This window comes from Armigeres subalbatus, chromosome 1 (assembly GCF_024139115.2).
Source record: "Armigeres subalbatus isolate Guangzhou_Male chromosome 1, GZ_Asu_2, whole genome shotgun sequence".
NCBI classification, from domain to species: Eukaryota; Metazoa; Arthropoda; class Insecta; order Diptera; family Culicidae; genus Armigeres; species Armigeres subalbatus.
Window position 1 is genome coordinate 3,259,581 of NC_085139.1, and position 23,118 is coordinate 3,282,698.

General features: G+C 41.5%; 3 protein-coding genes across 6 annotated transcripts; 2 read left to right on the top strand and 1 right to left on the bottom strand.

Annotated features, from left to right (window-relative positions):
• Positions 1-1,453: 1,453 nt before the first annotated feature.
• Positions 1,454-19,156, top strand: LOC134219763 (transmembrane protein 192-like). 3 transcript variants are annotated; one of them, XM_062698632.1, is made up of 6 exons: positions 1,479-1,611; positions 1,668-1,882; positions 2,543-2,658; positions 17,881-18,013; positions 18,071-18,350; positions 18,553-19,156. In XM_062698632.1, exons 2-6 carry the CDS (start codon positions 1,847-1,849, stop codon positions 18,777-18,779), a joined length of 792 nt encoding a protein of 263 aa, XP_062554616.1. In that variant the 5' UTR covers positions 1,479-1,611; positions 1,668-1,846; the 3' UTR covers positions 18,780-19,156. The 3 variants fall into 3 exon arrangements, with proteins under 3 accessions (XP_062554628.1, XP_062554616.1, XP_062554620.1); XM_062698644.1 differs by lacking the exon at positions 1,668-1,882 and having other exon boundaries at positions 1,454-1,611; XM_062698636.1 differs by lacking the exon at positions 1,479-1,611 and having other exon boundaries at positions 1,622-1,882.
• LOC134219782 (uncharacterized) lies at positions 19,151-20,401 on the bottom strand. The gene is made up of 3 exons (XM_062698652.1): positions 20,253-20,401; positions 19,772-20,193; positions 19,151-19,425 (listed from the first exon to the last, which is right to left on the bottom strand). The coding sequence occupies exons 1-3, from the start codon at positions 20,399-20,401 to the stop codon at positions 19,253-19,255; spliced, it is 744 nt and encodes a 247-aa protein (XP_062554636.1). The 3' UTR covers positions 19,151-19,252.
• LOC134219747 (uncharacterized) lies at positions 20,347-21,758 on the top strand. 2 transcript variants are annotated; one of them, XM_062698620.1, is made up of 4 exons: positions 20,347-20,465; positions 20,537-20,875; positions 20,937-21,376; positions 21,431-21,758. In XM_062698620.1, exons 2-4 carry the CDS (start codon positions 20,580-20,582, stop codon positions 21,616-21,618), a joined length of 924 nt encoding a protein of 307 aa, XP_062554604.1. In that variant the 5' UTR covers positions 20,347-20,465; positions 20,537-20,579; the 3' UTR covers positions 21,619-21,758. The 2 variants fall into 2 exon arrangements, with proteins under 2 accessions (XP_062554604.1, XP_062554600.1); XM_062698616.1 differs by lacking the exon at positions 20,347-20,465 and having other exon boundaries at positions 20,466-20,875.
• Positions 21,759-23,118: the final 1,360 nt, after the last annotated feature.

The window sequence follows — 23,118 nt, forward strand, 5'->3', positions numbered from 1 at the left end:
TTGTCTATTCTCCGATACGGTGTACCAGCATGGTTCAAAGCACTAGATGGAGAGGCCGGGTGCAATGTTATGAAATTAATCAGGGTACACCGGCTGATGTGTCATACCGCACCGTGTCATGACGCACCAGCAGTGTGCGTCATTGCTAGGATGATGCCGACAAACATACTTCTGGAGGCAGATGTGGAGTGCTTCAACGACATGGACTCGGATCAAGTACGACGTGTCAAGAGAGCAGCTTCGTTGCTCAAATGGCATAGAGCATGGGACACTGCAGTCAAAGGTCGTTGGACTGATGGGCAGGGAAAAGGTTATATGGAATGCGGTTAACACAGCGTCTCAACAGATTATGTCGAAACTTCTGGGCTGGTGGCATCTTGAACAAAACCAGCAGCTGCAGTAGAGACTATACTGTGTATGCAGTGAACACCATGCTCACCCCGACAACAAAAATGTCGCGGGTGGGCTGCGGTGACCTCCGTATGTAGATATAGAGGTCATTGCGGTTCCCGCGCGGTGTTTGTTGTCGGGGTGCTCGTCTCCTACGCGAGTTTATGATACAAACCAAGGGCCTCATACGCCTGTCACTGGCGAACAAAGCTCGTGTACTCTGCATCGAAGCTTAGAACCGGTGTTAGGGCGCAATCGTTAATGTGAACATTTTTATATTCGGTTAGTTACTGCAAATAAATTCTTTTTCGAGTCCCTATAATCAAGCAGGTATCTCAAGCATACCAAATCGTTATATTGCTGCATGATTGAGTGTTTAATTTTGATAAAATATCGAAAACAAAAGTGTGCATAAAAATTGCCTCGCCATAACAAAAAGGTGGTAGAGAATTAACACTGTTGTTTACAGTTTAGAACCAAATCCAGATGTCGCACATGTTGAGGTAGGGATTCAGTGCTCCGCCTTCTCCCCTGATACAAACCGATAGGTTAAATCAAGACAAAATTTTCAAAACGACTTATCTGCTTTGTAAACAAAAATTCAAACGACGATTTGACGAATCTGATAGCTCTCCCACGCAAATCAACACCATCAACAGGTAGCGGAATCCTTCATCTACCTATTGATGGTGTTGGTTTGCGTGGGAGAGCTATCAGATTCGACAAATCGTCTTTTGAATCTTTGTTTACAAAAGCAGATAAGTCGTTTTGAAAATTTTGTCTTGAAATACTATGTCCCAGGGTTACTATCATATAGCAAAGCCTTATTGTTTATAAACGGAGTTCTTACAGCATGAAGAATCGTTTATGCTAAAAATATCAAAAATCATAGTTTTGGTTTATGAACATTATGTAACGCGCGAGAGATTAATGACTGAACCACATTGAACGAAAACATTTTTAATGGAATAGATCTATTTATGACGGAATCTATGGTTGATCCTGAGGTTGAAACATTATGCCAAAACTTACCCAATCTAGAGTAGTTCGCAACGAGCGTGCAACTCTGACGTTTCTGATTCCACGACCCGCGACTGCACTGCGAGACGCGAGAAAAAAATTGTTTTCGTAAATAGCTGAGGCGCAGCAGATCAGTGTTTCAAAATATTAATTTATAATTTAATTCGCGTTTCTGCGGGTGAGTCAGCTGCTAATTTAGAAGTAAGTATTTCGTATTTGAAAGTGGTAGTAGCCGTTTTAGAGTAAGCAAGAAGCAGTTATAGGTGTATGAAGTAAAACGCAACGCATACTAAAGTTGGATGCAAAAGTTTGGGTGCTGTGGGGGAGTTTTGCATTTTTTGTGGCAAGCAGAATCTGAGGAGCAGAGGTACCGGAGGATACTACGGGAGGTAGAGGTTTCCCTTCCCTGATATCATTTCTTGTAGAATAGCAGATTATGGTCAGTCTGATCAGAAATTTCGGCTCAAACGCGGTAGGTAATCGGCGATTTTTAATACGGAAGCAGGGCTAGTCACTTAACACTTTGCTACGATAAATGTCGGGGCTGATAGCGATTGAACTCAAGTACAATAAACGTATGGACACCATTTCAGAGGACAGTGAATGTTTGTATCTAATGATCGTATTTATGATTTCGTTTCTTACAATATTTGACTCATTTGCCTTATTCACTATCCTGGTTTTCTTAATTAGGTTGACTTTAACGCAAAGCTTTCTGCGTGGTCTATACATTTTACATTTCTCGATATTTAATATACCTACACAACGTGAGGTTACCAGCCTCTTTTAACATACGAAGTGATAACAAATTTCATTTATTTAATTGTAGTCGGTGTAACTGGAAATTTAACAACGAACTGTTCAAGTATACCATATTATAGTTGTTAGGAAATTATTCAAAGCCTAACAAATATTGAAACCATATCTAATTTTGATATTGTTCGCTATCAGCCCTATGAAATATATTCTTAACGTCTATTGACTCATTCCAATCACTTTGCCTTTGTGATTAATATGAGTCATTTTAAAACTTTTCTATTCTCCCTTTTCAGTCACCTCTTCCACTGTGTTTTAGTTCAGTGCATATTATTGTTTTATTTTGGTTCGTATTTCTTGTGGCCTGTGTTTCTAGGGAGGTCGATTCTTCGAAGAAGCCAGGATGGACGATAGTAACACGATGCTGGATCCGATACTGGCCACCGAGGATGATGACGGATTCCGTCCGCTGCGTACCGTGCCGGCTTTCAGGTAAGCCGACTTTACTGCAGTAAGCGTGAATTAATGAGTTGCTTGTCAGCGATTTTCAGGCACTCTTATCTTTTGCTTCGAATGTATAATTTTTTTTCTGATAGGAATCGAATGATAATTATATTTTTATGTCTTCGAAAAGTACAAATACAGATGATCCAGATGACTACATGATCTTTGACTCAATATCGACTCATAGAAGCAAATTACACATATTTAATTAGTTTAAAGGCGCAATTCAATGACTACAAATGCATAATCAATAGAAATGATAATATAATATAAAATATAAGTATTCAAACTAGGTTTGCTTTGCTATCTAGCTATTAAGGACAAGCTTCCACGAATCAAATTTTAATCTCTCACACCACCCAATACCGAAGCAACGCACATGTGTAATCTTTCAGCCTTGCTCACGCAGCACGCGTGAAATAATAAAAATGACGAGGGAATTTAGTTATGAATTCCGAGAGGCTTGTTTGAACATGCCTCATTTGATTGGATTAGCGTATGAGTAACATTTTTAATACACATTTTCATGTGTTTTCATGAATAGACATGAACGCCATACTAGCCAAAGCTGTTTATAGATATTTAGACACTAATCTGGTTTTCTTTTGTAATTCGCAATTTATTTATTGTCATAACGGAAACCTACAGGTTACCCCATATTTTAGGTCAAGGAAAGCAAAATAAGTTCTATTTTGATTAATAATAATACTCTGTGTGTAATTCTCTGTCATCTTTGATCTCTAACAGAAAATTTTTATATACATACGGTGTCGTTCACGTAACCACTCTTTTGAAGTGCACTCTGCTGTTTTTTAGACACATCAAATACATCAATCAACTGAAAGAAGCATAAGCATTCTTATACATTTGACTATGCGTCCAATTTGGGAATCTTGGCCTCATTCAGTAGCCGCTAAGTTGCGAAGACAGACGGAGGTGCTTCGTAGCTTAGTTGGTTAGGAGCACCAGTCTAGCGTACTGAGGATCGTGGGTTCGAGTCCCATCGAAGGAAAGTGGTTAGGGTATGACTGGACAAGATGAGCACCTTAAGAATGGTACTTAATACCTTCTCAGCAAGCACGCTCTTCTATATTACCATACAGCTGTTCTTTTCTGTTGCATCTTATCTAACATCTAGACTAGAACGCGAATTTCAAAAAAGAACGGTCATCCCGATCAATGTGACTTAACAAAAATTCTATTTTTGACTGGTTCAAATATACTACGGGGCAAGATGAGCATCGCTACGGGGCAAGAAGAGCACACTTCTGAAAATCTTTTTTTTTTTCTAAATAACATGTATTAGAGCACCAATATTAACAAAAAATATTAGCTCTTAATGCGCATTGGCCATATTAAAACAATAAAACTGATTTTGGGATCGATAAGTTATAGACAAATCCAAGTTAAAATAAGAAGAAACTTTCTTCCAATTTTTTTTGTTAGAAATTAAAAATAAATAAATAAATAAATAAGAAGAAACTTTGACAGATCCTACAGCATAGCATAGGAAGATCATTTTAAAATGCTTGTAATAAATTCTAGAAAAATTGCAATTAAAATCTGATTGATGTATGATACGGAAAAAGTTCCGAACTGTAAGATGAAAATATACAAAAAAAAAAATGAGATAAGCTTCTAAATTTGTAATTCAGAACTTTTTCCGTATCGTACATCAATCAGTTTTTAATTACAATTTGTCTAGAATTTATTATAAGCTTTTTAAAATGGGGCCCTCCTTGACCGTGCGGTAAGACGCGCAAAAATAACAAAAATCATTTTTTGAATTTCAGTAAATTTAATAATTTACGTGACTCAACAGATTCAGCGCATAGTAAATCATAATTGTAGGTTGTCCGAAAGAGTTTTAGTACTTTGTTTATTACTTTATTTTTTAAAATGGGGTGCTCATCTTCCCCCATTTGAGATAAATTCTTCAAAACTTATTGATCAATGAGGTGGCTCAAAAAACACTTTTTCAATTTTTTCGATGTGCCGCCCTCTTGTTCGGTCCTACTGTATTATGTATTGTATTCCCTAACATAACCAATCCAAATCTTAAATCCAATCCAAATCAAATCTGAATCCAATCAATTAGAATTAAAATCGAGTCCATTCAAAATTCGACTTCCGCACATACCTGAATCCAATCCATATTCCAATCAATAGACGACAAATACGACTCTTCTTTTTTTGTTAACTCTCTGTTTTCTTATGAAAATTGTTGATACTTAACCGAAAACAAATTTTCTCACTTATTTACATTTTCCGGTTCATCATTTCTTCGAATTTACTTCCTACCTACTTCGAAATAAAATTAGTGTGAGGGTCGTCGCGGTCCTTTTTGTGGATATGCTGGTAGAATTTATCTTTTGAAGCGACGAGAAGGAGAATTTGATGGAGTAAAATTAAATTATTCGGCGAATTTATCAATCCGGATGAAAATGTTGTGTGAGAACACTTATTTACAGGGGTACATGAAAAATCACACTCCGCCAAATCGACTTTTATTCGAGGCTCGGAGACCCAAGTCATATACCTATACCAATCAACTTAGCTCGACGAACTGAGCACATGTATGGAAGTGTGTGCGTTACAAAAATATAGTTTATTATTATATTATTATGATCAAATTTTTGACCAAGTACACATCTTATATGTCATAAAAGAATGTTTTAGGACTAGGATGACCATACGTACCGTATTTAACGGGACAGTCCCGTTTTTTCGACCTTATTGTGCTGTCCCGTCGTAATCTAAAAAATCCTCAATTTGTCCCGTTTTTTCATTGATTCTACCAAAGAGCTCCAAAATATTATTCAAACGAATTCAATATTTTAGACGCGAATCTAAAATCAAATACAAAGAAATTTATATTTTTATGCCTTTATTAGAAAGATTTGCAGCCCCCGCTGTGTCAGATAGTGAACGAAACGCATCAAAGAGATGTTATATTATTAGTGTTGCTTTTAAAAGAATGCTATCTAAGCCGTTTTACATTTTCCATTGATCGACTTTTTAACAGTTTTTAACAGTTAATGACAACAGGTGCATCTCTGGGAGATTTTTTCATACAGTTTCATTTCAACGATTTTTTTTCTGCTTATTCCGGAGGCACTACAATTTGGCCAATTTCATCAGTGGATTGAACGAAATTAGTAACTTGGTAGGCAAGAACTTCCTGAAAGTTAGGTCACGCCTCACCATCAATAAAATGAGGCGCAAGGACAGCTGATCTTATTTTTAGATTAAGTTCATTTACGATTATTCTTTTTGAATCTTTCGAAGTATGTGATTCAACTTTTTTTTTAAATTTGCTTTACCACATATTTTTCAATCTTTTTTTTCGAAACATTAAAACCATTCGAATTCTTTCTGAAAATTCTGAATATTTCAAAATCATTAACTGTAAAAAACGACCACCTACATGAAAAAATAATTTATAAATCAACTGAATAAAATCGAGCTCAAGACAGTTTCAAACCGAGGGAAAATTTTGTTAATTTGAAGGTTTGATTTAAGGTCCTGACGTACATTAAGGCTACACATCAGGAGCTTGTCTGCAAATTTCGTTCTCATGTGTGCGAACGGGATTTATGGGATTCCGTATGAAAAAATAGAAATTCAGCATAATTTAAAATACATTCCGGTGGAAATCTTTGAGAGTCTGAGCTGTAAACCTAACTATACATTGGCCAGGATTTTTTTTTACTTTTTGCGACAAAATTGCACAAGCCCTGCTTTTTTTGGAGCACATGAGAACAAAATCAATGGACAAGATTCCCAAGTTGTGAGGCTACGTCATTTAAATCAATTTCGATCAAAAAGGACTGTAAATTGATTATATTTGACATTTATTCCCATGCGCCAGCCATATTCATAGAAATAATTAAAATTATATTTTATTAATGTTCTTTCCTTGTAGAGATTTTTGTTATTCTTAGTTTTTATTCCCACTTATATTTATGGAAAACATATTTGGCAAAGGGAAATCAACGATACCACCCTATTGCGCTTTTCGCATTTGCCTTTCGACATTTTTTCTCAAAACTATGTTTTCTTAGCCTTCTGATGGCCAAAACCGGCCTTAGGCATGGTAGGGGAGGAGGGGCAAAATGCCCTAGCTAAGCATAGACTGCTTTTATGCCTTAGCTATAACGATTTTTATGGATGTTTCTACCTCACGCAACAGTTAAACAACTTAGCTAGCTGATGCCATATTAAAATTAGAAAAAATCTCAATCATATTGATAATAGGGTTAAAGCAGGTATTTTCGTCTTTTCGTCATAGTCTCGAAAACCACTAAAAGAGAAACTTTTTTGACAAATTCATCCGTGTCAAATCGTAAGCTCAGGAGATACGTTCTGCTAGTGCGAGTTCTAACAAAAGGACGTTCCTTTCGATGGTTTTGGCCCCTATGACGATGGACGGAAATACCTGCCGTGTCCCTATTCACATTTCAAAAAAGTGGTGATATTTCGTTGATTGAACGCCTTTTAGCAGGCAGCTCTTAGGGAACAACGTACCACGCGTCGGCACATCAGTATTCTGATATGGGCAGTGCGTGGAGACGCGAGTACATTGTAGGATAGTTTCACTAGGGCGTTTTGCCTCGCCGAAATGTTAGATGTTTCATCAAAGTGTGGAAAATTTCAGTTTTTCCTACATTCCTATCTATTATTTTGACACTTTTTTCGCCTTACCTACATAATTTCACGTCTAGTTTTATTACGGCTATCTCAAGCATGGTAAATATGACTATATTTTGTTTTTTTTTTGTTCAGAATTGGAAAAGTTTTTGATATTGGTCAATAAGAGTAGATTAAAATAAAATATAAAAATTGTTTTTTTTTAATATTGAAAGATGGGTAATTTACTGTTCCTTCGTGTTTTTGTCCGCGTCCTTTTAAAGAGTGAAATATTTGTAGTTTAGTATTTTTACACTTAATACAATATAATTTTATGGTGATGATTTTATCACAAGGTTTTTTGACATGTCCCGTTTTGCAAGCGCGTTTGTCCCGTTTTTTCAACGAAAAGATCTGGTCAGCCTATTTAGGACAGCTTAAAATATTCATAGTGAAGTGTTCGACCATGCTTCATTAGATTAGAATAATTTATCACAAATGGGACAAGATGAGCACCCCATTTTTAAACAATGAAATAATACACAAAATACTGAAACTCTTTTACATAACCTACAATTATGATTTACTGTGCGCTGAATCTGTTGAGTAACGTACAATTTACTGAAATTTCAAACTGATTTTTGCTATTCAATGTAATTTTGATGGTGTGTTGACATAGCGGACTGGTACTGTACTCACTCAATACGCTCACCCAATCGTGAACAGTGAGCGCTACCCAAACGGTGAGAAACATGTTCAACCAGTCAATAGACCAATGCAAACTCTAACTTAACCTCACTTATTTTGACAGTTCACAGAGCTTGTTTACAAGGTGTTAGAAGAAAAATCGATGAAGGGAAAATTAAATTTCATATTTTTAGTTTAAAAGTGCTGTCATTCGAATATTTCAGTGATATTCTTTGCATTCAGCATGAAATCAATCGCAGAAAACATCTACATACGAATAAAATGACGAAACAATTTTATCGGGAGCTTCACTGGAGGCAGGTATCTGGCACCCCCAATCCTACCCACTACGTTTGACAATAGCCAACATCTTTGAGTTTCCCATTGTTCTATTGAAATTGGGTTTCCCACTGACAATTCTATTTTGTAAACAAACCATTATTCCGAACTGATTTTTTCCAAATGGACGTAAATATTTTTCACCATTTTTCGAGAAGTTGTGCGAAAGTATATGAATGCGAGGTGTGTTTGAACAAGAATATTGATGCCTTTAATAAATGTTCATATTTCGATCGGCACCAAGCGCTCTACTTCGCCAAAATATTACGATATTTGAAACTAATTTTCAATGGGAGGTTTTCGATGACTATAATAACGTCTTCGTGTTAAATTAATCGATGATTTTGATGCTGGCATCAAAAACATGGCCGCTTCGCAGACTCCTGACTGGAGGCTAAGTCCTGGTGAAATAGCCCTGGAACTGTCAACCTACGTCATCATGCACTGGTCAATAAGGCGCGATGTCGTTGGATTTGTTTACGTAGAATTAATAAAGAAGGTGAACGAAAATAGAACGTTTGAAGTGAAAAGTTTGGCAGCGTATTCATTTAACGGACAAGAGGAAGGTGAAATTATTAGTAAATTGTAGTTTCGGATTACGATCTTTATTTGAAGAGTGATCAAACAGCCAAAGCGGAGTTAAACTCAGTAGGAGAGAAGCGAGCAAAGCAGACTCGTAGATTAGATAGACTAGCGCCGGAAAGTTGGTGTTGTTTGTTGCATTGGTCAGATACCACGGAAAATAAGGAAACTATTACTTTTTTGAGCTGATCACAAGACTGCTGCAGAAAAAATAGTCTTTCTTTGGACCGATTCCGAACATTCTCAAAAAAGTAATATCGGACAATCTCGGAAGCGATGTTGGAAGCAGCAGAGATGACGATGACTGCCTGCGGTTTCTGCGGAACAACTTCCGAAGTTGACGAACAGATGATTGGGTGCGATAACTGCGACCGCTGGATCCATGCGCGGTGCGTGGGCGTTACGGCAGAGGCGGCGAAGGAGAACAAGTGGTTCTGTCCATCCACCGAGTGCCAACAGCAGTACAGTGAGTATCTAAAGAAGTTAGAGAAGGAGGAAAAGAAGAAGAAGAGTAGTAAGAAAAATAAAGCGGTAGGGGAAGAGTTCGACAGGGCTAGTAATAAGTCATCTAAGTCAGTCAATGATTCCGGGTCAGAGTTGGAAAAGCGTTTGAAGGAGTTAGAAGATGAACAGCAGGACAAAGAGAGGGAGATGGAGATTGAGATGATCATTCTTCAGAAGCGGATTGAGATGGAGACGGCGTTAAAAGAGAAGAAGATGAAGCTCGAGAACGCGATTAGGGCGAAACAGCGGCATGATGAGAAGGTACTTATGGAGAAGGCCCTATCAGACGAGAAGAAACATTTGGAGGAGTTGAAGAAGATGCGTGACTCTTTCGAAGTGAAGATGTGTAGTGTGCAGTTGAAAGAAGAAGGCAGCCAGACGAAGGAGAAGGCTCTGAGAACTCCTCTCAGAAATCCAGAGGTAGTAGTACCGAAGCAGTTAGAAAAGGAGCAGAAGGAAAAGAAGAAGATGGTCTCTCGGCGCGAGCAAGAGTCAGATGACAGTGAGGAAGACTCCGAGGAAGAAGAAGAGGAAGAAGAAGACATTGTTTCGGATGAATAAAGTGAAGAAGAATCTGAAGTAGAAACAGAAGAAGAGGAAACCGAAGATGAAGAAGAGGAACAAGCAAAGAAGAAGAGGAAACCTAAGCCGAAAATGAAGAAAGTCGTCGAAAACGGGCTGGGGCAGCAGCGCAGTGCGCCGACAAGGGCACAAATGGCGGCGAGGAACGGAGTAACAAAGAAGCTCCCGGTGTTCACCGGCAGACCGGAGGAATGGCCATTGTTTATCGGCACGTACGAGGCATCCAACGAGGCGTGTGGATTCACCGACGTCGAGAATCTCGTGCGGCTGCAGGAAAGTCTCAAGGGGCCAGCATTGGAAAGTGTTCGAGGGCAGCTGTTGTTCCCGAAATCTGTTCCGAAGGTAATAAGTAAGCTGAGACAGCTGTATGGTCGTCCGGAGCAACTGCTACAATGTCATCTGGAGAAGGTGCGTAGGCTGGAACCGCCGAAGGCTGACAAATTGGCGTCATTCATACCGTTCGGTACAGCTGTGGAGCAGCTCTGCGAGCACTTAGAGGCCGCCGGGTTAAGTCAACATTTGGTTAACCCGTTATTAGTGCAGGATCTAGTCGACAAGCTTCCTTCTGGCGACAAGCGTGAATGGGTGCGGTACAAGAAGCGGAAGAAGATGGTGACGCTCCGTACCTTCACTAATTTTATTTCGGGAATTGTGGCCGAAGCCTGCGAAGCAAACGTTTCTGTTGACTTCAAGCCCAAGGCGAAACCAGGAAGCTCCGGCTTCGGAAAAGGACGGAATAAGGAGAGAGGTGCCGTCTACAATCATAGCGCTACAGAGTCGGTCGTCAATGAGCCGTCCACGGTGGAATCTAGACAAAGGGCATGCAAGGCTTGTGAGCGGACTGACCATCGTTTACGATACTGTCAGGATTTCAGGAGTATGACGCCGGCAGATCGGATGAAGCTTGTGCGGAAGTGGAAACTCTGCGACACATGCCTGAACGACCATGGCCACGCGGAGTGCAAGTTCAGAATGCGGTGCACCATTGGCGGGTGTACGGAAAGGCACAATCCGTTGCTGCATCAAGGGTCTGGAATGGTCGTTATGAACGCCCACATCCGGCTGAACAGCAGCATATTGTTCCGTATGCTGCCGGTGACACTGTATTTCCGAGACAAATCCGTGACTACTCTTGCGTTTCTGGATGAAGGAGCATCAGTTACGATGGTGGAGAAAGCACTGGCAGACCAACTGGGCGCAGAGAGCGTCCGGCAAAGGCTCGAGATCCGGTGGACAGGAGACGTGGCCCGCGTCGAATAGGACTAGAGGAGAATCGATCAAAGATTTCGGAGGAACGCAGCAATTGATGATGAACGAGTTGTGCACTGTAAGAGAAATAGCGCTGGTAGAACAGTCACTAGATACTCGGGAGATGGTACAACGGTACGAGCATCTCCGCGGTCTACCAGTCACATCGTACCGGAAGAACCGGCCGAGAATCTTGATCGGACTGAACAATATTCATACGATGGCGCCGATCGATGCTAGACTAGGTGAACCTGGAGAGCCCATAGCGGTAAAGTCGCCATTGGGATGGACTATATACGGCCCAAGGCGTGGAGCAAAATCGTCCGACGCGCATATGGTTGGCTACCACGACGAAATTTCGAATGAACAGATACATGATCTGATCAAACGACAGTACGCGCTGGAGGAGTCGGTGATCTGTAGACTGAAGGAGTCCGCAGAAGACAGGAGAGCCAGAGAAATTCTGGAGACAACAACTGCACGAGTGGGAGATCGCTTTGAAACCGGACTGTTGTGGAAATCCGATAATCCGCAGTTTCCGGACAGCTATCCGATGGCACTGCGTCGGTGCAAGCAGTTGGATAACCGACTGAATAAAAACCCTACGCTTCGAGAAACCGTGCATAGGCAAATCATGGAGTATCAGGAAAAAGGATACGCACACCAGGCGACGACGGAGGAACTTAATAACGCTAATCCGAGCAAGGTGTGATACATACCGCTGGACGTCGTCGTAAACACGATGAAAGGGAAATTTCGTCTAGTGTGGGTCGTGCGTCCGTGAAGGGAATTTCTTTGAACTCGCAGCTGATGAAAGGGCCCGATATGTTGGCATCGCTACCAGCAGTGATCAACCGGTTCCGAGAGCGGCGAGTCGGGTTTGGTGGGGACATCAAAGAAATGTACCACCAAATCAAAATCAGAAAGGAGGACAAATCAGCTCAGCGTTTTCTGTTTCGAGCGGTGGAAGGAGAAGCACCCAAAGTTTACGTGATGGACGTAGCCACATTCGGGTCAACGTGTTCGCCGAGCTCAGCGCAGTTCATCAAGAACAAGAACGCGCTGGAGTTTGCGGCGAAGTTTCCAGAGGCGGCAGAAGCGATCTTAGAAAAGCACTACGTAGACGATTACTACGATAGTGTTGACACGGAGGAGGAGGCGATTCGCCGGGCGGAAGAAGTTAAATACGTCCACTCGAAGGGCGGTTTCGATATCCGGAACTGGGTCTCGAATTCGGCAAAATTCCTTCGGAGCCTCGGAGAGCAGAAAATGGATCAGGCGGTTCATTTTAACCGGGACAAGGAGTCCGGCAACGAGAGGGTGCTCGGTATAATATGGAACCCGAAGCAGGACATATTTTCGTTCTCCACCGAGCACAGAGAAAGCGTAAAGGAGTATTTTCGAGGTGAAAAGGTCCCCACAAAGCGAGTCGTCTTGAGCTGCATCATGGGATTCTTCGACCCGCTCGGATTGTTGACCCCGTTCACGGTCCACGGGAAGATACTTGTGCAGGAACTATGGAGAGCTGGCTGTGACTGGGACGAACAAATCGACGGCGAATGTTTAAAAAGCTGGCGACGTTGGATGAGCCTGCTGCCAGCAGTTGAAGCGCTGCGTATACCCAGAAGGTATTTCGGAGATCTCTATTCTTCTTCTCTCCAATCGATTGAGCTGCATGTTTTCACCGACGCCAGTGAGTGCGCGTACGGAGCGGCAGCATATTTTCGAGTGGCGGTGGGCGATCACGTTAAGTGTTCTCTGGTGATGGCCAGATCAAAAGTGGCGCCGTTGAAGCTACAATCGGTTCCAAGGCTGGAACTGATGGCGGCAGTTCTCGGCTCAAAACTCTTGACAACTGTAAAGGCGAATCATTCGCTTACTGTGCGTCGGCAGTTCCTGTGGACAGATTCCCAAACAGTGCTCAGCTGGATAAGATCGGAACAGCACAAATACAAACAAGCGGTGGCGTTCAAGATCGGTGAGATACTTGAAGGTACAAGCGTGGCAGATTGGCGCTGGGTACCGACCCGGATGAATATTGCGTACGTCATGACAAAGTGGGGTGAAGGACCTCCCCTGGCATCCGATAGCCAGTGGTTCAGGGGACCTGATTTTCTGTATGAGGCGGAGAATACGTGGCCAGTATCAAACGTTCCGTTGGCGAATACGGCCGAGGAAATGAAGGCACGTTTCCTTTTCCACGATGGAAATGACAGTGGTCCAGCGATCGATGTGAGAGTTACCAACCGCTGGAAGAAGCTGGTACGAATATCGGCTGCAGTTCTACGATTCATCGGAAATTGCCGGCGAAAAGCAAGTGGAGAGTCTTTGTGGACGTTGAAGACTCCTCATGGGTATCGGAATATAATAAAATCAGAGGTGAAGCCGGTCCATCAACCGTTCCAGCAGAGCGAGTTCCAGCAAGCAGAGGAGGTACTTTGGAAGCAAGCGCAGAGAGAAGGTTTCCCGGACGAGCTGCACACGTTGAAGAAAAATCTTGCAAAAAATACGACGCAGCCGCAATTGTTGAAGCGATCAATCGCGCTGTATCAGATGAAGCCGACGTTGGATGAAGCGGGAGTAATGCGAGTAGACGGGCGGCTGAACCAAGCTGAATACATGCCATACGATAAAAGGTTTCCGATTATTCTACCAAGGAACCACAGGATAACGGAGCTGCTCATTCAAAGCTACCACGAATCGTTCGGCCATGCAAACAGGGAGACGGTGTTCAACGAGCTGCGACAAAGGTTCCACATTGCTAAGCTTCGTGCAGTGATCCGGAAGGTGGTTGCTGAATGTGTCTGGTGCAAGGTACATCGGTGTTTGCCACAAGTCCCGCAGATGGCCCCGCTACCAGTGCAGCGTATAACCCGGCACCTGCGACCATTTAGTGCGGTTGGCGTAGACTACCTTGAACCAGTTACGGTGACGGTCGGCCGTCGGAGCGAGAAGCGGTGGGTGGCGCTGTTCACCTGTTTGGCAATTCGAGCGGTCCACCTCGAGGTAGTACATAGTCTGTCGACGCAATCATGCCTGATGGCGATTCGGAGGTTCGTTTGCAAACGTGGAATGCCGCAGGAGTTCTTCTCGGACAACGGGACGAACTTTCAAGGAGCCAGTAAGGAGATCAGCAAAGTTGCGAGGAAGATCGACGAGGAATGTTCCGAAGCCGTCGTGTGTTCCACCACGAAGTGGAGCTTCAACCCTCCCGGAACCCCCCCATATGGGTGGCGTCTGGGAAAGGATGGTGCGACCGGTGAAGGAGGCGTTGAAGTTTTTTGACGATGGGCGGAAATTAAAGGACGAGGTGTTGCAAACGACTCTCTCCGAGGCAGAGGACATGATTAATACTCGTCCTCTCACCTACATGTCGCAGGAATTAGATGGGCAAGAGGCGATTACCCCAAACCACTTTCTGCGCGGGGCGGTCGTCGTGGAAGACCTGCAAATGGATGGACCGTTCCAGTTAGCTGACGCGTTGCGAGATGTGTACCGGCGTTCGCAGTACTTGGCGGACAGAATGTGGCAGCGATGGTACAAGGAGTACCTGCCGGGGATCAATCGGCGAACGAAATGGTGTGAAGAGCGAAGGCCGTTAAAAGTCGGTGATCTTGTTTACGTGGTTAATGGACAGAATCGGAAGGCCTGGATCCGAGGTGTTGTGGAGAAGGTAATCGAAGCAACGGATGGCAAGGTGCGGCAAGCGGATGTGAGAACCAGTAGGGGTGTATTCCGGCGTGGAGTTATCAACTTGGCGGTATTAGAAGTTGTTGATGGTAATTCCGAATTATCCGGAAAACGGCTATCGGAGTTACGGGCTGGGGAGTGTTGACATAGCGGGCTGGTACTGTACTCACTCAATACGCTCACCCAATCGTGAACAGTGAGCGCTACCCAAACGGTGAGAAACATGTTCAACCAGTCAATAAGGCGCGATGTCGTAGATTTGTTTACGTAGAATTAATAAAGAAGGTGAACGAAAATAGAACGTTTGAAGTGAAAAGTTTGGCAGCGTATTCATTTAACGGACAAGTGGAAGGTGAAATTATTAGTAAATTGTAGTTTCGGATTACGATCTTTATTTGAAGAGTGATCAAACAGCCAAAGCGGAGTTAAACTCAGTAGGGGAGAAGCGAGCAAAGCAGACTCGTAGATTAGATAGAATAGCGCCGGAAAGTTGGTGTTGTTTGTTGCATTGGTCAGATACCACGGAAAATAAGGAAACTATTACTTTTTTGAGCTGATCACAAGACTGCTGCAGAAAAAATAGTCTTTCTTTGGACCGATTCCGAACAGATGGTATCAGAAAAAAACCCTGATTAATCCACCTAGCGGTGATGGTGCCTTTCTCGTGCATTATGAAAATAGTATTTTGGCCATTACTCTTGAGCCCATAGTCCGATCTGGCCAATTTTCAGTAGGAAACAATGGGAGAGTATTCTGCGTCGAATGCAACTTGTTGCGTTGCGGTCAAGGATAAGTGCCTGAAAAATGAGGGATTTTTTTTACTCATTTTTTCTATAAAAAAAGTTGTTTTTTAGCCATAACTTCCGAGCCCATAGTCCGATCTCCTGACCAATTTTCAATAGGAAACAATGGTAGAGTGACATTTTTTTTGGGTGGGTGCGCACAGACACACACACACATACACACAGACATCACCTCAATTCGTCGAGCTGACTCGATCGGTATATAACACTATGGGTCTCCGGGCCTTCTATAAAAAGTTTGTTTTTGGAGCGATCATATAGCCTTTACGTATACTTAGTATACGAGAAAGGCAAAAAGATTTTTAAAAGGGTGCCCTTCTGGCCCCGTAGCGATGCTCCTCTTGCCCCGTAGCGATGCTCCTCTTGCCCCGTAGCGATGCTCATCTTGCCCCGTAGTATATTTGAACAAGTCAAAAACAGAGTTTTAGTTAAGTCTTATTAAACGGAATTACCGTTCTTTTTAAAAAATGCATTCTAGTCTAGATGTTAGATAAGATGCATCAAACAAGAACTGTCGTATTGTAATATAGAAAAGCATGCTTTCTGTTAAGGTATTAAGTATCAGTCTTAGGGTGCTCATCTTGCCCCGTCCTACCCTACCTTCTTCAGCAAAGCGCTTCGGCATACTTTGGGTTATACTTTGACGCAGTGTGTCTCTTGGTTTACGAGGAACTGAAATCTCTTGGAGTAAAAATACAAAAGTGTACGTTTTCCATAATAATTACTTCAAACACGTTGCGGAAAGCGAGGAAGCAACCAATCAGGCCCAAATTTTGCACAGTTGTTTGGGACCCCGAATGGTTTCGAAATCCACTAATTTGAAAAAAAAAAATGACAGTGATCGCGCAAGTGGTTGGGATTGACATTTCTTCTCCGGATTAAAACGTTTAATTACGGTTACATTTTTATTGAACAAAAGATACACTGTGTGATGTCCTACGTTGTGTTGAGTACTGATGGGCTATGGTTACAACAAATACGGTAATATAGTGATGGTAGCATTTAGAGCTCAGCACCGGCGACCACAATGATTGTGTTTGCACGAACATACTCCCCGCCTTGAAGCAGTTGCTTCAACAAAACAGAAATAAGTGAATGGACAAACTTTGCAGCGATGTGTTGATTCCAAGTCGGCGCACTCCTCTATCGTGGATGATAAAACACAAAATGCAGACGAGAACAATGCGCGCATGTTTGTCCCGGACTGATTTCCTTCAACGGTTGGTTATTGCTTTGATGTTAGTTCAGCTTACTTTTCGATGATCAAGTGTCTCTTCAATATTAATCCATCGAAGAATTGTCGTATGCCATCATCACAATCAGCTAGAAAAGACCACGTACTGACCATTAGAGATGAACATCTTGCCTGCCAAATCATATACAGAGCCCCACGCTGCAGTATCAATGATGAGCTTGACACGGTGTAGAAGATGCTCTGCCGGATAGCTACCGTTGAGGCCACACTATCGCAGCTGGTAGTTTAAAAGATCTTATTCTTGCGATGTTGATGATGTTGACGATTATCCTGGTCACGGCACCATTATGATCGCGCAAGTGGTTGGGATTGACATTTCTTCTCCGGATTAAAACGTTTATTTACGGTTACATTTTTATTGAACAAAAGATACACTGTGTGATGTCCTACGTTGTGTTGAGTACTGATGGGCTATGGTTACAACAAATCGGGACCAATTTGCGATTTGGGCGTAACTTATTTTGTAAACAAACATTGGAAGGGGAATTCCTGCTAAAACAAGCATTTTATGAGGAAACCACGGTATGGATCCGATAGATTAGGTTTTCCTCTACCGGATAAGGGAATTAGTTTGAGATGAAAACGGTTGCATTCTCCGGAATCCATGAAGCAATGTTTGTTTACAAAATAAGTTACGCCCAAATCGCAAAGCAGTCCCGAAATACGGTAATATAGTGATGGTAGCATTTAGAGCTCAGCACCGGCGACCACAATGATTGTGTTTGTACGAACAGACAGTGATGCCCTCTCTAATGTGTATGTGTGTGTGCGTGTGTGTATTCCATAAGAAGGGTTCCATTCACTGTAGATGGATTAAGTCGGGTTTTTATTTTATTCATATGATTTATAATTCCGAAGCCTGCTTGTAATACACCGACATATTTGTTTCAGCTTCCATCTGCTTATCTCGAGCTGCATTTCGCTGACGGGAATTATCCTGGCTGCTACCTGGGAGGATAACCAACGCTGTGAAGCATATTTCATAATGCTGTATCTGAGAGCCGCCTTCTGGTTGATAACCTACGTAAGTTTGACATAATCGTCGGGACAATTCCTCCTTTATCGAAATGATTGCTTTTAGGTCTTCGATCGCTTTGTCAAACATCGCCACGAGAAGTTACGCCTCGATGGGTATCATGATTTTCACCGGTCCACCAGCCGGCATCGGTCAGTTCCGCTGCAAATCGTATCGTTGTGGAACACTTTCCTGCTGGCGATCCAGACGTTGATTCAGCACTACTATGGGGACAGTTTTGCCGAGAAGTGTGTCATTGTGGGTCTGCTGTCGCCGATCGTCTACATTACGCTGTTTTGTTCGCTCGAAACGGTGGTTTTGGGATTTGTACATGGATTTTATATTGGTTAGTATCTTGTGCTATAAATATGTGAATGTTAAGGTAAGGGCGCCATCGGATCCTTACAAAACACTTTCTAATGACGTTTGCTCCTTACGAAATTCATTTGATGTAATTCCAACGCTCCTAACTTCAAACACAATTTAAAAGAAAAGTGATAAATTTATGTTCGCAATAACCGCTGTTATCTTTTCATTCTCTAATCCAGCCAAAGTGGTTCGGTTCAACCGAATGGCACCGCCGCCGGATGCGCTGCAGGGATCGAGCAGTCACATCGGTGGTTCGCTGGGACTAACCCAGCGTGGACTGAGCACCGCCGAGCTACTAGAAAAGCAAGCAGACCTGATCAACTATTTGAAGGACCACAACCTTCAGCTGAACCAGAAAATCATGCAAATGAACGCCCAGGTTCGAACGGTGTCGTACCCGGGTTGACTGCACTTGTTTCAACGAATGGGGCATTAGATGATAAGAAAGGTAAGATCGATTTTACTATTGAGCTTTTCCACACAAAGAAGAAATTTTTTAACAGCTCCCGCGGATTTATTGTCTGGATTTGGGAGTTGGGAGTAATTAGTAAAGAACTAATTGGACTGATTGTTTTTGTTAAGGTTGTAGTTAGTTAAGGTCCGTAGTGTGTACCAAATTTTTGGAGAAGCTGTGTGATGTTTAAGATAATAATGGAGGTCAAAACTGAAGACCTCAGGATGGTGTCATTTCTGTTTCGAAAAGCTTCGATAACATTTTAATTACTTCATTACAAAAAAAAGGATGTTTTGTTTTCGAACAATAAAATGTAGAATTCGTTTTGTAAATACATAGCATCAATCGAAAAAAATTATTTATTTTTCTAATTACGTATCCGCACACATGTAAATGATGGAAAACAATTCGTATAACTATAAGATCTACTTATCTTCTAGTAGCCCAATTTCGACAGCATGTTTCTTCAAGTTCTTCTGCTTTGCTATGAGCATTTTAATCGATTCCGCCTGCTGTCTCAATTTCTGTTTTAAGTTCAACTGATGTTGAAGTTCGATGTATTGCCCAAAACACATAGGAGTTTGCTGAAAGATATGGACTGAAGGAAATAGAAAATATTAATAATAACTCGTTATTTTTTACAGTAAAATATTATTACTAAACTGTAACAGTATTCAACGAACAAAAGTTTGGTGAGCTAATTTAAATTTTTCCTTACAAATTTATTATTATCAACTTTGAAACTATTATATGGGACACCACCATCATCAGGGCACCCGATTGAAGCGGTTTTAATTTCTCATACACTCATTTCGCTGTAGATATTAATTTATAGAGATTATAATCTTACTTTTCAGTTCTTTCACTACTTATTTTTACTTGACATACGCTTCTTTTTGCGCTGCAAAATACACGAAAGAATTTGCAAAATTAAAATCACTTACCGAAAGTTATCACGTAGACGATGCTAAGAACAAAGCTTTCAATAACACAAAAGACCACAATCAAAAACTGTGGAGCTTGCAGCATGATCGAAATATCATTAACGATCGACAGTGAGTTTCGTACTCCTCTTTGCTGGAAGTAATAGTTCGCATACCCAATGAAAGCGAACAAAGCCGAATTCCATATGGAAACGATATTCAGAGGAGCCTTCCGACATACGGCAAGTTTTTCGTACAGAGGGTAATTTTGATCGACCAGTTTGCGGCAGAGTGCTTTAATTTCTTCATTTAGTTGGTACGTAGCAAACCAATAACCTGCACGGAGGTACATCACCAAGTAGATTAGTTGCCAGGCATTGCAAGATTTGATAAATAGGACGACTCCGAATACTGAGATTGCCCACGACGCAATCCAATGCAAGCTAAAAGACATGAAGCTGATGAGACAGATTCATGATAATCAAACAGATCTCTAACTAACCTAAAAAGTATTATCATAGCCCAAGGTTTGGATGCACGATCATGCGATGAAACAGACGATCTACCTGGCGACGTATCCATCGATGTCGAATGTTCCGATCCCACACTTCTAGTTGTCTGTTGAGATAAGTTATCCATTGTAGTATCCATTTTTGGATATGATAACTGCCTCTTTGACTCTAGATATCTACTGAGTTGTGAGAGCTAGAAAACAGTGACTACAAACTTATTGAAGCAAAAACTGGTATAATGTTGTTGTCGATCTCATCACATGTGTTACTCCAGTTGTCACTACGTTTCGATCGCGAATGGTAGTAAATAGATCCATATGGATACCGCAATCCCTCAATCACAGCAGGTAGGAATGGAAGACATCGCCAAATGCGACAAAGCCACCTGGACCCACGAACATGTTCCGGATAGGGCTGCCTGTGCATCAAGAGATAAATTATCTCCCAAAATGCGACTAAAGCCGATCTCCCAACCACCGAAGAATATCTCACCCATACCGGAAGGTACCAAATCGCACGATTCGTCTTTGCAGCGGCAATCCAGTGTTATTTCGGATTCGGAAGCTGTTGGTGGAGGAACATTCCGAGTGGGGCTTATGGTAGCTATTTTCAGGTTACGATCAATGTTCATAAATGAAGAAAAATGTTCTTATCTAACCCCTATTTCTCCACAGTCTACATTGGTTCGTGTCGGGAGCAATATTTTTCATTGGACTGTTTATCACTTTGGGTCTACCCAGGCAAGATCACGCTTGTCATATGTACTTCATAATAATGTATTTGCGGACAATCTACTGGATCGCAACCTACATTCTGCATGAGCGGATAAAACCGGCTTGTCAAAAGCTAGTCAACCAGAACTATAGTCTCTATCTGGACATGAGTTGCTATCGCAAAGCCCCTCTACAGATAGTATCCATCTGGAACATTGTTCTTCTGGCTTTGCAAAACTTCATACATACCTTGTTCTTGGCTGGTAAACATGGAACGGATATTTGTGATGCGATCGACGACGACGACTATGACGAAATAGAAATCTCACCGCAGATATTCATAGTTATTTTTTGCGGGCTGGAAACCACCATTTTGAGCTTCTTCTACATTCCTGCCATTGGTAAGTAATGATCCACTTGTCACACCGATCCTTTGGAAATGTGTTATCTTACAGTGCGTTTGATCCGATCAACGCTGCCGCACGAGGAGGACGAGGAGGGTACCCCTAACCAGACCTTGTTCAATTTGGACGAAATTCCGATAAACCAAAGATTGAAGCGGCAAGCGGAGCAAGTCAAAATTCTGCGTGGTGCCTATCTGAAGCTGAGAAACGAAGCCGCTGCCCTTGGAGTGTTCGATTGATACACATGAATGTAACGAAGCTCGGCAATGCTCTTGTACACTACATGTAAAAAATGTAAATGGATCTAATTAAAGATTGCAATATGTTATTGTTTTATATTTTCTTGTTCAATAAACGTTATTATTGAGGTACTGGAAAAGATGTTTTATGATAATTTCAGGATAAAAATTAACTCGCGGGGTCGTTTTTTTTCTGGCCTTTAAATTTATGAAAGCTTTGAGTTAGCCCCACGAAAAAACTCGTCAAAATCGAAGCCAAATCAAGTAAGATACGTTCCTTTGAGAAACTGCATATGTGACATTTTTGGCCAAAATGAGATGTTTATACATTCTGAATCCTTGTCAAAAAATACGAAGAAATGTTCGGAAATGTATGATTTTGTTTTTTTTTAAGTTTTCGAATTGGTAGTGCCCCGAGCCTTTTGCCCGAAACTATTGATCTGTATTGAAAAAATCGAAAGATTCGGAGTCAATTTGTTTAAAAACATTTTTTTGCTGTTTTCTCATTATTGTCTAAAATGAATATAAATAATATTATTTGAAAAATGGTAGAGGCAAGACAATCACACTCGATGGCGGTATGTTAAAAATAATAGTTATAACCAGAGTGTATGTATTACATACACTCTGGTTATAACCATATGGGCCACATTTTTTTAAGTGCTTGGTAAATGTATTATCTGCATCCTATTCTTGTATCAAATAAGACTAGGAATCCAAAAACGATACATATTGAAGAGCGTTTGAAGCGATGCATAAAATACACTGGTTAAATTGCACAATACGCAATATACATATTCATATATAACTAGTCGACCCGGCAGACGTTGTCCTGCATAGTAGGTGAAAGTTCCCATGTGAAATTTCCATACAAATCCTAATTTTAGTTTTTTACGATTTGCACAACTTTACGCGTAATTTTCGCATTAGGAAATATCATATAAACCCGTCGGAAACGGTAACGCACATATCTGTTGAAGAAATGAAGCAAATCCATCCATCCGTTTTCGAGTTATGCGGATACGAACACAGACCATTTCATTTTTATATATATACTAGTCGACCCGGCAGACGTTGTCCTGCATAGTAGGCGAAAATGCGCGTTGTGAACTGCCCATGCGAAATATCCATATGAATCTTAATTTTAGTTTTTCACCATTTAATCAATCTTACTCATGATTTTCGCATGAGGAAATATCATATAAACCCGTCGGAACGAATAACGAACATATCTGTTGAAGGAATGAAGAAAATCCATCCAGCCGTTGAGTTATGCGGATACGAACACAGACCATTTCATTTTTATATATAAGATAGATACACAGGATTCTGTTTTTAAACGATTCGATGTTAGCTGGGTGAAGAAAAGCACTGGTTAGGGGCCGTACACATATTACGTAAGCACTTATGGGGGGAGGGGGAGTCGGTCAATATCTTACGCTCCATATAAATAAAAAATCATTTGTATGAAAAAAATCTTACAGGGGGGGAGGGGGGATC

Coding starts and splice junctions, on each gene's coding strand:
- LOC134219782 (XM_062698652.1), bottom strand. CDS start 20,401: ATGGATACTACAATGGATAACTTATCTCAACAGACAACTAGAAGTGTG. Junction 20,194..20,252: donor GCTATGATAATACTTTTTAG/GTTAGTTAGAGA, acceptor CATGTCTTTTAG/CTTGCATTGGATTGCGTCGT. Junction 19,426..19,771: donor CGTCTACGTGATAACTTTCG/GTAAGTGATTTT, acceptor TATTTCCTTCAG/TCCATATCTTTCAGCAAACT.
- LOC134219763 (XM_062698632.1), top strand. CDS start 1,847: ATGGTCAGTCTGATCAGAAATTTCGGCTCAAACGCG. Junction 1,883..2,542: donor GAAATTTCGGCTCAAACGCG/GTAGGTAATCGG, acceptor CTGTGTTTCTAG/GGAGGTCGATTCTTCGAAGA. Junction 18,014..18,070: donor CCTTCTGGTTGATAACCTAC/GTAAGTTTGACA, acceptor GATTGCTTTTAG/GTCTTCGATCGCTTTGTCAA.
- LOC134219747 (XM_062698620.1), top strand. CDS start 20,580: ATGGATACCGCAATCCCTCAATCACAGCAGGTAGGAATGGAAGACATC. Junction 20,876..20,936: donor CTTATGGTAGCTATTTTCAG/GTTACGATCAAT, acceptor ATTTCTCCACAG/TCTACATTGGTTCGTGTCGG. Junction 21,377..21,430: donor CTTCTACATTCCTGCCATTG/GTAAGTAATGAT, acceptor GTTATCTTACAG/TGCGTTTGATCCGATCAACG.